The sequence below is a fragment of the Oryzias latipes genome, chromosome 7 (assembly GCF_053564925.1).
Source record: "Oryzias latipes strain Hd-rR chromosome 7, Olatipes_Hd-rR_3.1".
NCBI classification, from domain to species: Eukaryota; Metazoa; Chordata; class Actinopteri; order Beloniformes; family Adrianichthyidae; genus Oryzias; species Oryzias latipes.
The window spans coordinates 9,673,204-9,689,067 of record NC_136243.1 but is presented as its reverse complement, the minus strand read 5'-3'; the positions used below and the strand labels follow the sequence as shown (position 1 = coordinate 9,689,067).

The 15,864-nt window shown below is 43.1% G+C and overlaps 2 protein-coding genes across 2 annotated transcripts; one reads left to right on the top strand and one right to left on the bottom strand.

The window, feature by feature from the left end:
- Positions 1-1,406: 1,406 nt before the first annotated feature.
- Positions 1,407-6,369, top strand: zbtb39 (zinc finger and BTB domain containing 39). The gene is made up of 4 exons (XM_004071047.5): positions 1,407-1,537; positions 2,105-3,350; positions 3,437-3,787; positions 4,826-6,369. The coding sequence occupies exons 2-4, from the start codon at positions 2,127-2,129 to the stop codon at positions 5,747-5,749; spliced, it is 2,499 nt and encodes an 832-aa protein (XP_004071095.1). The 5' UTR covers positions 1,407-1,537; positions 2,105-2,126; the 3' UTR covers positions 5,750-6,369.
- A 272-nt stretch (positions 6,370-6,641) lies between these two features.
- ackr5 (atypical chemokine receptor 5) lies at positions 6,642-8,669 on the bottom strand. Its single transcript, XM_004071048.5, has 2 exons — positions 8,487-8,669; positions 6,642-8,082 (listed from the first exon to the last, which is right to left on the bottom strand). Exon 2 carries the CDS (start codon positions 8,077-8,079, stop codon positions 6,988-6,990), a length of 1,092 nt encoding a protein of 363 aa, XP_004071096.1. The 5' UTR covers positions 8,080-8,082; positions 8,487-8,669; the 3' UTR covers positions 6,642-6,987.
- Positions 8,670-15,864: the final 7,195 nt, after the last annotated feature.

Sequence of the window (15,864 nt, the reverse complement as noted above, 5' to 3'; positions counted from 1 at the left end):
CTAGATGCTGTCAATTATAAAACATAATTTTATTGAATCTGTCATGATTACGTATGACGTGGCAGACCCAGATGCTGGAACCCGGAAGAAAACTCAAAGCAAGTTGTAGTTCCAACAGATTTAATGTTTTCTCAGAGTTGTAGTATTGTTCATAGGAACGATGATGTCAGTATTCTTGCCGATACTGCGTGACGTTGGACCAGGATCCGAAGCGAGGCGACTGGTCTCCGATAGGGATCGATAGGGATGGCCCGTTTGACACAGACGCTTCGGCGCGTGTTTCATTTTCATGAAGCAGAGTGGTTCAGCACAATGTTTCGGAGCGTGTATCAACTAGCGCAGATCATGTGGTTGATGACGTATGAAGCGTCAAATGCTAAGTTTGGTCGAACCACGGTTCATATGTCACTTGTGTTTGAACAGTTGGGCGCGCTATTCTCTAGAAATACAAATGAATCCCGAACGTTTCCCGACCAGTTCTATTGTTTCCCCTGTATTGGAATCAATGTCAGTTCATTGCACTTTACCATGGTTCCTGGTAAAAATAAAAATAAAAGTACTGTGGTTCAGGATCGTTTCAACTCGGTTTCTCCTAATAAGACAATTCAATATGAACATTGTTTATAAGGAAAGTACTTGTACCAATGTATGATGGCAAAAGATCATTGTGTCAGTACCGATAGATTGGTGGAAAATCACAGTGTTTGAATCCTGGAATCATGGGTACAAAGCTGATGCTTTACTTTTTTCTTTTTGTAATTTGCTTTGCTTTTATTTTCTTCATGCGATGTATGTTTTGCTGTTTCAAGCACTTCTTTCAGCAAACGTAACTCGTTGTGTTGTTTTTCGTTGTTTTTTATCATCATTAACAATATTGTTTTGTTTTACGTTTTTTCATTATCATTCCCACATTGAAGTGTTGCAAGGAGCTTGGTTAAAGGATGTATGCCCAGTCCGCCACCAGATGCCGCTGTTCTGTGTGGTTTCAAAGCCCTGAATGGTTGTTTCATTTTTCCAGCACAATTACATGAACCCCCAATGAGGCTTCATGGGGCTTCTATTCCCATCCCTACTATACACTATGAACTTTCTGTATAAAAAAGAAATACTTCAATAATTCTATGTTGGCACACTTATGTTGTGTTAAAAGAGTTAGCTTGGTGGAGCAGTCATTGGAACTTGCATTTAGAGGTTCAGAGTTCAAGGCCAGTACTTTACTTTTTTTTTATCAGTTATATGATCCTTTTAACTTTTAAGGTTTTTTGTGTTATGATTGTTTAATCCTGGTTACAATGTTAAAGTTTTCAGACTAAAGTTAAAATTTTAATGTTAAATTAAGATTATTTTGTTTTATTTTGGTGGCAGTGACGCCTCCAGGCTCTAGGGGGCCACCTTACCAATCTGTTGTTGACGTGCGTCATCACCATGCGACGGAGCATCAAAGAGCGCTCTAACTACATATTAAGGAGCGCCAGATTTCATCTGTAAACAAAAGGAAAAAGAAGAGTTTTTACTGCTTACGCCCACAGACTGATGGGTAAGTCATAGTAACGATAGAAACGGGACTGAGGGGCTAGAAAAAGCTAAACATCCGAGGGAAATATTGGTTTGGGTGGAGTGTCTGGACTAGAAAAAACAATAGCTTTGAGTAACGCTGGTTCTCATTTACTTTAAAATTAGTTCTTAAAATGAAATTAAATGCTGATATATCTCGTAATTTTTAAAGTACGTGGGAGACTTTGAATCTAATCTGTTTCAGAAGTCAACCCTAGCATTAGGTTTTATAATGGGTATCATTATTACTTATTTCAATAAGTGATTCCTGATTTCAGCCTCTCAGTCTCACGAGTGATGTTTTTGCTCATCATGCTGCATCTATCAGTGCAAATATTTAGTCTTTTGTTTCATATGAAGGAAGAGTCAGATGCTGTTTGGACATGTTTTCTGTCTACGCTAAAGCTGTTTTTTTATAAATCTGAATTTGATTAATTTCTTTCTTAGACTTTACAATTGAGGGTGAACATGTGGTAAACGTTGGCGGCTGCAGTGGTGCGTTGCTTTTCTACAGATGTTGATGGAGTTTGCGTCTCCTCCCTCTGTGCAGGTGGGTTGTAGCAGCTGCAGCGATGAGGATCCAGCTGCAGGGCCCTGGCCATGCTGCCAGCGTTCTCGCTGAGCTCAATCGCTGCCGTCAGACCCGTCAGTACTGTGATGTGTTCCTACAAGTTGGAAACCGAACTTTCGCCGCCCACCGTGCGGTGTTGGCCTGTGCTGGGACGTACTTCCAGAGCCTGTTCACCCGGGCTGCCGCGGCGTCTGCCGTCTTCTCTCTGGAGTTTGTCTCTCCTGCTAACTTTGAGAAAGTGCTGATGTTCGTGTACACGGGGCAGGTCTTGATAGATCTGATTGACGTGGGGGTTCTGTATGAACTGGCTGAGAGGCTTGGCGTCGGTGAGCTGGTCAGGGCTTGCCACGCTACCTTCCCTGACTTGCAGGCGTCTGCTGCGTGCAGAGCAGGCGGTTCTGGAGATCTCCCCCTGGACTCCTGCATGGGCGCTCCTGCATCCACAGCTGTCAGTGCAGCCTCGGTTTCGTCTGTATGCTCCCCTGCTGCCTCTTGCTCCTCCCTGTCTTCATCAGTGGGGGCGTGCACTGCTCCAACTCCTGCTGCTGCTCCTTCGCCTCTCTTTCAATCCAGGGCCAGCAGGCAGGAAGCTCACGCTGACGCTCTTACTCTGGAAATCAAAGCAGAAGACGTCCAATCCCATATAGGCTACGAGCAGCAGGATCATCAGCTACATGGTGAACATCTTTTATCCACTGGCAACTTTTCTTGTCAGACTGATGGTGTTCTGCCCCCCGGGCCGGTGCTTCAGCTGAAAACCGAGCAAATCCTGGAGGATGGGGCGACAGAAAGATGTAAAGAAGGAGACCAAAACACTCAAATGATTTCTGCGAGCGTGAGCAGCATTCAGAACATCAATCCCATTCCATCTGACTCCTGCTCCCTCCCAGACTCCTCCGGTCAGCTGGGAGGGGAAGCCCGCCCCCCAACGTCATCCTCAGAAGAGCAGGGGGGCGGCCTTCGTGTGAGTTCGGTGGGGGGCGGGGTGATGGACATACAGAGAGATGGCAGGATGATGTTTGATGACGGGGAAAGGGAGGGATCTGGGGAGCAGACGGATCCTCTTCCGGGTGCAGAGGAGGAGCAGTGGAACCAGTTGACAGGTGAAATCATCGAGCTCAGTGATGATGAGACATACCTGGAGGAGGAGGAGGAGGAGGAGGATGAAGATGATCTTGTGTTTGTGGAAAACGGCGACATAACAGGAGGGACTACAACCAATCAGGTGATTTTCGTGTTAGTTAGCAGCAAAGCTCTTCAGATAAGAGTGACACCACACTAGAGGAGTAACGTTCTTTCTTCCTCCTGCAGGTGGAGCGGAGCCCACTCACGTGTAAAGCCTGTGGAGCAGCCCTCCTTGCAGACCCTGCTGCCATCAGGAGCCACTGCGAGACCCACCTGACCGAGCTGGGGCTCTGCAAGTTGTGCGGGGCCTCGTTTTCAGACAGCACCGCTGGCGTCCTCCACTGTCTCTCGCACGTGGGGGTGCAGCTCTTCACCTGCGACATGTGCCGCCTGCAGTTCTGCAGCCTCAACAAGCTGCTGCGACACCGCAACCACTCTGCCTGCAGTTACAGCATTCCACAGGGGGCGCTCAGCCAAGACCCCACCGCAGAGCTGAAGTGCGGCGTCTGCTTCAAAACCCTCAACAAGGACTTTGAGGTCAGTACAAAGGGAAAGTGATGGATTCTAACATGTTAACATCACTTTTTCTTCTGTTTTTGAATTTTTGCTTTAGGTTTTTCTGTTCCTTCTTTCTGCTCTTGTTGCACAAAAGGAAAAGAGCACAAAATCTCATTTGAAAAGATTTGTTTATCATATATAATTCAAACATGGACATCACTTTTCTCACCGCAGTTTCTTTGCCAAGAACCCATTTTTACTCCGTTATGTTAAATTTCTTTGGTCATTTAATTAAATTTGACAGGTTGCTAAGAAAAAACTCCCAAAAGAAGATGTTGTACTGTAGTCTCCACAAATGTCACCTAGCCTCACCTTTGTTTTGAAAAAATAAATAAAAAAAGTATTCTTAACATAGTAAAAAGTTATGTTTCATCTGATTGTAAAAGAGTGAATTGATAAATTTCCCCCAAATTATGGCAAAAAAAATAAAAATATTGAATTAATGATGAATGAAAATTGGTTGTTATATTTTATTTATGTTTGTAGGGGGCTTTTAATTTTTTGAAAGGGCAAAAATAAAATGACATTCTGATGTCTCCAGATCAGGCATGTCCAAAGTGTGACTCAGATTTAATCAGAGCTCCTTTTGAAAAAAATCAAATAAAAAAGACTCGTCAGCTCTGTTAGGATATTAAATAAAAGCATTAAAAAAAAGAGTTATTTTATAGTTTACCAGAAGATGGCAGCAGCGCTAAACCACTCAATACGTGTACGATAAAGCGGGAATTGCAGAGCGGAGTTTTAAAAACTAGGACTGGATTTAATAAGTTAAATATAGATATTTCCACACACAATTTAGCGTTAACTCCGAGCTTGAAGGCTGGAATGAATAGTTTTTAATTATTCTGATAAAGTAGTGTTTGTTTGTGTTTATGTTGTTATCTTAAATATATATTGCAAACCAGCTTTGCAGCATTCCGGTGTTTTTTCTCTGTGGCAACAATGTGACATTTAATGTGGAAGTGTTCTTTGTTTTTGTGGAAAATAAAGCATTTCTTTGTTTGACCCCCCTCGCAGGTTGTGAGAGAGCACACCCTGAGCCATGTCTGCCCCCAGAGCCTGACCTGTGGAGTCTGCCACGCCCCCCAGCTCTCCCTGTGCTCCCTGCTGTGGCACTGCCTCTCCCACGTCTCCCTGCCCGTCTTCTTCTGCCCGCACTGCGCCCTCTGCTTCGTGGAGCGCCCCCTGCTGGACAGGCATATGAGCGTGCACGCAGAGGAGGCTGCAGCGAAGGAACAGGAGCGTTTAGCGCTGCGGGCTGGCGGAGGCGGATCTGCAGGGGGGGTGAGGGAGGTGCGCTGCTTCCTGTGCCCGCAGACGTTCCGCTCCCCTTCTGCCTTACAGAACCACCTCAGCCTGCACACCCCGGACTCTCTCGGGGGTCACAGCTTGTTAGGCAAACGTAAAGCTGACCAGCCCCCAGACGGCCCTCTGTTATCCTGCTCCTCCACACAGGACATGGGGAGTCTCAGTAAAGCTGTCAGCCTGGGTTTGGGTGCAGGAATGAGCTTTAACATGTCTGAAAAGTTCCCCCAGGAGCTCCTTCAGGGTTCCTCTGGGGTTTTCACCAATGGGAACTCCGGGCAGGAAGGCGGTGGGGCGCGTGGGAAGTGGTACAGGTGCCGCTTCTGCGGCAAACGGTTCGCCCACTCGGGGGAGTTCACCTACCACCTCCGAATCCACACCGGAGAGAAACCCTACCAGTGCAAGGTGTGTCTGCGCTTCTTCAGAGGCCGCTCCACTATGATCTGCCACCTGAAGACGCACGCCGGCGCCCTCATGTACCGCTGCACCGTGTGCAACCTTTTCTTCTCCACCGTGAAGCTGGTGTCCTCGCACATGGAGCTCCATAAGGACCAGCTGCCTCCAAACTTCAAGATTGAGGAGACCTTCATGTACAACGATCACTCTAAAGAGCCTCTGCATCACATAGACTCCTGATGGACCAATCCTCCTCTCACCAATGTAGCAAAAATTCAACAGAAATATTTGGATGATCCAATTTGTTCCCCCAACAATGTTAATTAACCCGTTTAGAACCTTTTCAGAGTCAGCTAAACAGATTTAAATGGACCCAAGTTGCAGGTTAATTTAGATTTAGTCCAAAATGTGAGTAAAATGAAGAGAAACATCCACAGCTGGAAGCATCTGGAAGTGTTTCTCTTTCTTCTCTGACTCGTTTACAGTCTCTTTCTGGTGTTGATCTGTAATCATGATCATGCTTTTCTTTTAACCACGTCTGTCTTCATCTGTGATCAGTAAGTTCGGCTTCACATGAGCTGGAAGGGAGAGGAAACCTCTTGGCGGCATTGTGTCTTTGTGCCGGCGAAACTCCGAAGAGCCCCGTTTACTCTGTCTGCCACCAATAACATTGGATCCTAACCGCTGGACCGTCCTCTCTGGGTTTTCAGGACTTGGGAGTGACTCTGTCGCCTTAATGCAGCATCAAACACTGTTGAAGACTCTGTGTCTTAATTTGTTCTAAAAACGTATTTATTATTTTTATGCATTTATACTTGTGTGTATTTCTAAATCTGGCTAATAAAGTTTATAAAATGTTTTGGTTTTTTGTTGTCCGTGCAGCATCAGGCATGCAGGAACATTCTCCGTATAGTGAAGCCCCCGTTTCCCCCAGCTTGGGACCTTTGCGCCCTGACGGCCCGGCCACTTCCTGCTTTTATGCCATCTGCCGACCAAAGCTCCCTTTTCCTTTCTGTCCTCACTTTTATCTTTTTAGCTCTCAAACAGGATCCATTGCAGAAGTGGAAGTCGGAGTAGTGGGAATCAGCAGTAACCAGCTTCCAAACAACAGACTTTCAGGCTGAAACGGATGCATTATGTGAGGATGTTTTATTGCATGTTATCAGATTATGACCACATCAGCATCCAGAAAGAGATAAATAAGGACTTAGCGGTGTGCTGGGTTGATTTAATTCCACTCCTGTACGTCTTGAGTCTGCAGCAGATTTGTTTACACACATTCCTGGTGTGGCAGATTTCTTCCCCTTTGGAGATTATAGTCATTGCCTCTAGGTCCTGTGGGAGTTGAGCAGCTTGGCAGAACAGCAAGCATTTCCTGCCTTGCTGTGTTTAAAACTGATCACATACATGCTGGGAGTAAATGATAATTTGTAGCCCAGTTGTAAGCGGCCTCAGTTCTGCTCAGAAGGAGCTGTTCTTTATGACTCCACATCAGACTGACTGGTGCTGGCTTCACTAAACTTGCTCTGCTTCCCCGGGTCACCCTCACCCCCATTGGGAGTGTTTGGCTTGGCCCCCGCCTCCACCTGGTTTGCGGCGGCCGGTCGCGGTATGCGGTCGATCACCGTGTTGATCAGGTTGTTCCGAAAGCTTTTGCTGAGGAAGTTGTAGAGCAGGGGGTTGGCCACGCAGTGGAAGAGGGAGAGACACTGCACGGCGCTGAAGGAGAAGTACAGCGCCTCCGTCATGTTGCAGGTGAACATGAAGGGGTGGAGGTCGTCTATGATCATCAGTATCATGACCAGGTGGAAGGGCAGCCAGCACGCCACAAACACCAGGGAGTACACGTGCACCAGCCACATGTCACGGCGACCCTGCACATCAGGCGCCGTCCGGACCGCCCGGGCGATCAGCACGTTGCAGGTGATGATGACAGAACCGGGGCCGAGGAACTGGAAGAGCAGGCAGAGAAAAGCCACAGAGACGTACCACTCGGTGTGGCTGAACTCGGGTATCATGTAGCAGCCGGGTTCGTCCCACTCCAGAAGATCCACATGGACGTTCTCCATGAGAGCCAGGAACAAGGAGAAGAGCCACAGGCCACCACAGAGCAGCCAGCGCTGCCTGCCCATCACAGGGAAGATGGTCGGGGACGACGGTCTGGTCAGGGACAGGTAGCGCTCTAGGGTCATGAAGGCTAGGAAGAAGGAGCTGCTGTAGAAGTTCACCACATAGATGAGGTTGGTGACCTTGCAGAGGAAGCGGCCCCACAGCCACACCCGGTCCATGGTCACCTCCAGCATGAAGAAAGGCAGGATCACAATCACCATCAGGTCAGACAGGCTCACGTTGATGACGCAAAAGAGGACCCCGTTTGCAGAGTGGCGCCGACGCCAGTTCACCCAGACGACCAGCAGGTTCTCCAGCAGGCCCACGATGAAGATGAAGAGGTAAAGGAGGAAGAGGGCGATGCGCTTGTGGTTAATGTTGAGCTCGATGGTGCAATCAAAGACGAACCACGGCGTGCCGTTGAAGTGGTCCAGAGAGTGGTTGAACTCGTGGATGCTCATGTTCTGAGGGCGAAAGGCAGAAGAGGAATGTTTCATATCTGGACAGAGTTGAGGTTTACTTTGAGACTAATCTGATTACGCTTTCAGACGTTACACAACACGGGCACAGGAGGAGCGTGGCAAAATCTTACTTTAGAGGGGGAAAGTAAAACCCAACTGGTCAGCAAATCCAGCAGCAAATGTTTTATTAAGATTTAAATTCGCAAATACCCACATCTAACGTAATGTGACCACCTTAAGGAAAGCTTTAATATTTCAAAGACATTAACAAACATCAAAATAATAAAGAAATTACTCAAAACTAAATTAAAAAAAGAAAGATTTGCTTGGAAAAGACATAAAAGTCTCAAGCACTTCATACTTTCCATAAATATTGCACTTAACATGTATTAGCATCCATGTCTTACCTCAGTGTGGTGGCAGACCCTCTGCAGTCAAAAACAAGGCCTGCTGCTCCAAAAGCGACGCTGCTTTCTCCTTTTCCTGTGAAGCCTGCAGACAGAAGGTTCTCCCAGCAGCTCTGCTGATGAGACCTGTCTCAGCAATCCAGAAGCAGGCTCTTTCTGCCCTCCCATTTCCTATGAATATGCTCACAGATATCTAACAGGACATCCTAAGTGAGTGATAAGCGGAGCTGTAATCTAGGAACACCATGAAACAGAACACATTATTTGTGATTTTCTTTTGTGTGTAACTGTGTCTTTCTTTATTTGTCTTGTGTATGATGGTGTACCTTAGTCATAAAATGTAGATACTTTGGGTTTTCTTCAAATTCAGGAACTATATGTCAAAAACAGGAAAAACTGTTTCTTTTTACTTTTCTGACTTTGAACCTCAGATGTAACTGTCTTGCACTGACAGCCTTCAACAGCAGTGCTGTCAGTGCAAGAGTTACACACATTATCAAAATCTACCATACAGTGTATGTGCTTTCATTATATTTTAATAATCAGTTATATTTTATTAATTAGTGCAAAGATGCAAATAAGCATTTTTTAAACACCATCCCTTCATTTCATGGGCTTGTATGTCATTGGACAATTGACTTCCATGCTATTGCATGGGCAGGTGTGGGCAAAACTCTTGTTTTGTCAAGTAGTTATGAAAGATAAAAGGCTTGGAGTTGATTAGAGGACTCGTGCTTGCATTTTGAAGATTTTGCTGTGAACAGACAACATGCGGTCAAAAGAGCTCTCCATGCAGGTGAAAGGAGCCATCATTAAGCTGAGAAAATAGAAAAAAAACGTGCGAGAAATTGCTACGGTATTAGGAGTGGCAAAATCAACAGTGTGGTACATCCGGAGAAAGAAAGAAAGCAAGAAAGCACTGGTGAATTCAGCAAAACAAAAAGACCTGAACGTCCACGGAAGACAACAGTGGTGGATCACAGAATCCTTTCCATGGTGAAGAGGAACCCGTTCATAACAGCCAACCAAGTGAACAACACTCTCCAGGAGGAAGGCGTATCAATATCCAAGTCTACCATAAAAAGAAGACGGCATGAAAGTAGATACAGAGGCTACACTGCAAGATGCAAGCCACTCATGAGCCTCAAGAATAGGAAGGCTAGATTGGATTTAGCTAAAAAGCATCTAAAAAAGCCAGCACAGTTCTGAAAAAAACATTCTTTGGACAGATGAAACCAAAATCAACCTCTCCCAGAATGATGGCCAGAGAAAAGTATGGAGAAGGCGTGGAGAAGCTCCTGATCCAAAGCACACTACATCATCAGTAAAACACGGTGGAGGCAGTGTGATGGTCTGGGCGTGCATGGCTGCTAGTGGCACTGGGACACAATAGTGTTTATTGATGACGTGACACAGGACAGAAGCAGCCCAATGAATTTTGAGGTGTTCAGAGACATACTGTCTGCACAGATCCCGGTGAATGCAGCCAAACTGATTGGGCGGCGTTTCATAATACAGATGGACAACGACCCAAAACATACAGCCAAAGCAACTCGGGAGTTTATTAAAGCAAAGTAGTGGAATATTCTTGAATGGCCAAGTCAGTCAACTGATCTTAACCCAATTGAACAGCATTTCACTTGTTGAAGACTAAACTTCAGACAGAAAGACCCACAAACAAACAGCAACTGAAAGCCGCTGCAGTAAACAGTAAAGGTCTGGCAGAGCATTCAGAAGGAGAAAACCCAGCATTTGGTGATGTCCATGAGTTCAAGACTTCAGGCTGTCATTGCCAACAAAGGGATTTCAACCAAATATTAGTAATGACCATTTTGTTTTCAGTTATTTCATTTGTCCAATTACTTACGAGCCCATGAAATGAAGGGATTGTGTTTAAAAAATGCTTTAGTTTTCCACATTTTTATGCAATCTTTTTGTTCAACCCATGGAATTAAAGCTGAAAGTCTGATGTGGTAATGTACAGTGATGTACATTACCACATCACTGTGGTAATGTACAGAAACTAAATTAGGAAGAATGTGTCTCTGTCCAAATATTTATGGTCCTGACTGTATGTTATGGGTTTTTCCCACCAAGGGTGGCACTTCTTTGTTATTAAATACTTTTAGTTCTCACTGTGCCTTTGTCATCTTGGTCAACCTGATACCCCCATGACAACAAATGTCTTTTTTATTGAGAAAAGATGGAAAACTTTAAAAAAATATATGGACCAGAAAAAACGGAACATGGAGCAAGTCAGAGAATAAATGAGTCAATAAAGTGTGTTATATTATGTTACATTATCAATAAATGAAGGCCAAAGTAAAATCTTTCCTTTTTTATATTTATATTTATTTTTCTTTACATCTCATTCTATGTGAGTATTTGCAGTGGCAGTTGTGTTCTGGATGAACCAGAGTCTGTTTCAGAAAGGAGAACAGATCCAAGGCTGAACTTTGGCTGGACTGAGCCTGAGCTCTGACACTTTAGTGTGTTTGGTTATATAAAGGCAGGTCAGGGTTCAGTCTACTCTAAAATAGACTGAGTTTATCACAGGGAAAAGAGCTCAGACTAAAGGATTCACCATGGCAACGGGTCAAACAAAAAGAACAAAGTGTCAGCTTCACATGGTCATAATGTGAGCTGCATCTCTTTACAAAACCCTGCAACCAAAAAAAGAAATCCCTCTGTCTGCTAAAAAGTCTTTTTATCAAAGCAAAAAGTACAACAGCATTTTGTTAAATTTAACTGATAAATATTAGAATTTATCAAACATCGATTCAATGGTTTGTAGACCAGCAGGAGCCTTTGACAGGTTTTGTTTGAAGCAAAAACCACTTTTCTCATCCGAACCAACAAAAGATCAAATGAAACCAGGTCAAGGGCCAGAATTTGTTAGAGGAAGTCCAGGTTGTGGAGTGTAAGACATTAAAAAGGAACAGAATTGTGTTCAGATAAGTGATCAGTGGAAATATTAAAAGAGAAATTGCACCAAGATAACAGTTATTTCTTTAATTTCTTTGAGCATAAATTTGCACGAGTTCGCTGTGAAAATAATAAAAGGACATCCATCTTGAGCAGTTTATATATATGACAGGTGTTTTGACACATTTTTTATTACTTTAGACTAAAATAATGGGTCTAAATGAATTTCCTGATCATCCTCTCGATTAGAAGAGAAGGGAAACGGTGATTCGGACAGAACCTGCTGACTCTGAGTTTAGCAAGAATCAATTATATTTCAGCAGGGAATTCTTCACCTCTTCATCTGTGGACAAGCTGCTTCTTTCAATTGTCGGGGCCTTTAAAACAAAGCTAGAAGTAGTTAAACACTGTGCATATCTCTTTTTCTTTGATTCTATGCATTCACAACCAATCTCATTGTTTTCCCTTGAACTTGCATCAAATTTTAATTCTGGTGTAAGTAAAAGGAGAAAATATAATCAGCATCGCAGTATTTGGTTAAAAAGTTACACACGACTGTGATAGTTGTCAATGCGGGGTTGCAGGGTGGGGGAGTGGTTAGAACTTTTGCTCTACAAGAAGGCTCCCCCCAGCTGGGATCTTTCTGTGTGGGATTTCTCTGGACACTCCAGTTTCCTCCCACAGTCCAAAACACTGGCTGTTTAGGTTGATTGGTGTCTCTAAGATGTCCCCAGTTGTGTGTGGTTGTGTGGTCCTGCAATGGACCCTCAAACCATCCATGGTGCTCCCTGCATTCACCCAAAAGTAGTTGGGATAGGCTCCAGCAACCCCATGACCCTGAAAGAGATTAAGCAGGTTTGGAAAGGGGATGGATGCTGGTCACTGCCAGATTCTTGGCTCACATCAGAAAACAAAATCAGATTCAGGGTCCTACTTTGTCTTATTTGTGAACAGCTGCCTCTTTAATGCTCAATGCACCATCTATTGTTATCCTTCTGCAACACTGGATGTTTATTTTTATTTCTGATTCCACAATTTGAGGTCAAATTGTCCCCCCCCCCCCCCCCCCCCACAAGATATCAACATGTCACAGCTCTAGTGTGATTGGTCAAATGTTTGATGTGGGTGTGGGTAAGGAAGCAGAGGCATTACTGCTGTGAAACACAGTAATTTTCAGTGATGGGAAAGGTTACTGCTCCAGCTTCAAACTGGTTCCCTGCTGTCAGTCGACTCAACCGGTTTTGCCACTGCAACATGTTGCTGCTGATTTACTGTTTCTGTAAAAGGGGAACAGTTTTTTGACTTCCTGTTAAATTATTTTGAGACACTCTTCAAAGAAGAAAAATGTTTTCCACTTGAGAAAAGTTAAGCTGAGATTTTCAAAAAGTTAAATACAACGATGATAAATTTGGATCAGTTTGGCATCCCATAAGTGAAACGCAACATTTTTAAGTGTACTACAAGTCTATAAGTCTATACTAAAAGGGAGGCAGTATAGACATGGTTTATGGTAAACCTGCTATACCTTTGCTTAAATTTAAGTTAATTTAATAAGCTTCAGGAGCATTTGTTTGTTGAACAGTCTTTTTGCATTCGCTCTGCAGTAAACCACACAACGGTTCACTTGCAAAAACAATTAAATTCAGGAGCAAAGTAAACTTGTTTGGTTCTTTCCGGAGTTCAGATGAGCTTCCATCCCTTTTTGAATAAAGTGGCAATAAACGCAGATCACACTGTGGACTATTTTTGTTCATCTGGACTCACATCACCTGATCTCTTAAGTTCGGCACTGTGTTCTAATATTATGCTTCTTTTTTACACCATTAGGCTGGATTAATGAAAACCAGACACGTTTGTCTTTTTCTGTCAAAAGGAATTTATTCCAAGGATCCTTTTTCTTAAAAAAAATCTTCAATCTATACCAGGAGTCTGTAACCTTTAACATGAAAAGAGCCATTTGGGCCAGTTTTGTACTGACAAAAACACAGCAAGAGCTGCAAAGTCCTACCTCACTGTTTAGAGAAATACACTTTATTCATATGTTTGTGATTATTAAGCCAATTATGTATATGTAATATAAATGAATGTAGCTTTTAAATAATCACAATAATTGAATTATAATAGGGTTATATTTTTCTGAATGTGACCATTTTAAATTCTTTGACTTTTGAAAGGAAAACAATCAAGTTCCCTTCAAAATAAAATAAACTGTTTTAAATAAATTGTCATGCTGCAAAAGATTCACTTGAATAAAAACATAAAGTCAAAATGATACATTTTTCTTTAAATTCAAGTCAAGCACGACATTTTATGTTACTATGACTTTGGGGGACTGTCATCCTTTTTTCCTTTTGTTGTCAAATGTAAACATCCCAAAATTGATGCAGAATCCAATTTTTAAAAATTGTCTACATGTTGAAATTGAAAACTTTGCCTCTGAACAACAACTAGACACTGTTGAGCAGCAGAAGATATGAATGTTCTTTAAGGTCATTCTAATAACAAAAAAACACTCGGACAGTAGACTAAACCTTTTACTATCGTTTTACTTAGATGTCTGACATCATAACTAATCTCAACATAAATGGCACAACTTAATTAACTAAAACAAATGAACCAAAACTAAAAAAACATCATTTCATCATTTTTCTTTAAAGTCAAAGAATGGGGTCTCAGGTTGCAGTCCCCTGGTCTAAAAGATCCTACTAGTTCAGTCAGTCTAATTGTTGTCTCTTTAATCTAAATATTATAGATGCTCACTGAGGCCTGTCTCAAAGATCATTGCATAGTCTGACATTAGGATAAACTGGCAGAGACTAATCATCTCTGTTACTTAAATGTCCGAAATTCCTTACCTATTCAGATAACTTGGCTGATTATTTCAATGGAATTATGTTAACATAGCTGTTAGCATAGCTTGACTTCTTGAAGTGCATCTTTGTTGTGACTTTATTTCATTGGCTGAGGAACATTTGTTTGATTTAAAGTTGCTCTGTGATGACCAACAGTTTTTCTCAACAACCTTGTGTGATTTTTAGATAACAGGAATGGAGCAGAGGCAGTAATAACAGTCCCAACACAGTGGAAAACAATGACAGGATGCTGCCCCCCTCTCTACTGCCACAGGCTAAGTACAACAGGAGGTTTGCAGGCTGCAGTTCATCAACATGGCTGAGGAAGGGGGCTCTTTCACCTAGACAGGCACACATCCTCAGCATCGCATTGGATCAACAGTCCACGATGAGGCAGATTGAGAGTGAGCATGGAGGCGGAGCAGGTAATGTGCTCCTTCAGGTGAACCTGAGGGGGACCACTTGGACCTCCACTGATGCTGATGAGCAGAATGCGGAGGTTCCTGATGACAGAGCTCAGATGCGCCATGAACATGTGGGTCAGCAAAGGCAAAAACCGAGGTCAGAGCGAAGGGGAGAGATTTGTCTTGGCTGGGATTCAAACCTGAACATTAGATGGACTCCTAAAACCTGCCTGCACAGAATATCAGCCGGTTACAGATGACTGACCCTTTTCCCCACCGCTCATCCTGTCAGAGTTCGTTTGGTTTTCTGGTAAAACAGGGAGGAATCTGTCAGCAAATTCTGTTTCCGTCAATGAAACAGAAAGGAAGCAGTCAGCAGAAACGTTTCTTTCAGAAAGAGGGACTTTGGGTCCCAGACCCTGCTGTCAGTTATTGTACTTCAGGCTAATTCCTTTGACAAAATGAAATAACAAACCCAGAAAGAAGTTGTGTGATCAATTCACTTTGTAAGGAGTTTCCCCCTTTAAAATTATTACCACCATGGTTCCTTTTTTGATCTATTGTAAAGTGTCCCCAGTGGCCTTTAATTAGGATTAGATAGTTTTTAGACAAAATCAAAGAAACCGTGTCATTCTTTTAGGACGTACATAGTTTCTGCAGAGCAACAGTAGTTCCTTTTAACTTCACCTGTGACTTGTAGGAGTTGATGTGGTGTAACTCCACACCCGTCCCATTGCGGAGCACAGCAAAGAGCCATTATATTTTCTAGGTAACAAATAAAATCTTTTTTAAACGTAATTTTTTTTTCTGCTCCTGATTCACAATGATTTGAATAAAAGTTGTACTCCGAAAGGCAGTTTTAATCTTAAATTACTTTATATAAGTCCTCCATTATCAGAAAAAAGCCACAGGAACATGATAGAACACCAAAAACACAATTTTTCATGGGAGTGGGTTGTGTCACATGGTCGCTACGTCCTTTTTGCGCAAATTGTACAAATGAAATTGGTCATAGGTGAATATAAAAGTGAGAAAGTTGGGGTTGTATGAAATTTTCCCAGATGTATCACAAATGAACCACATTAAAACCACAAAAGAAATGTGAATAAACCACGCAAAGAACACGTAAATCAACGTAAAAGCCAAATCTGGCCCAAAGTTTGTGTGTCAAATACATAATTTTAACTTGATTGGGCG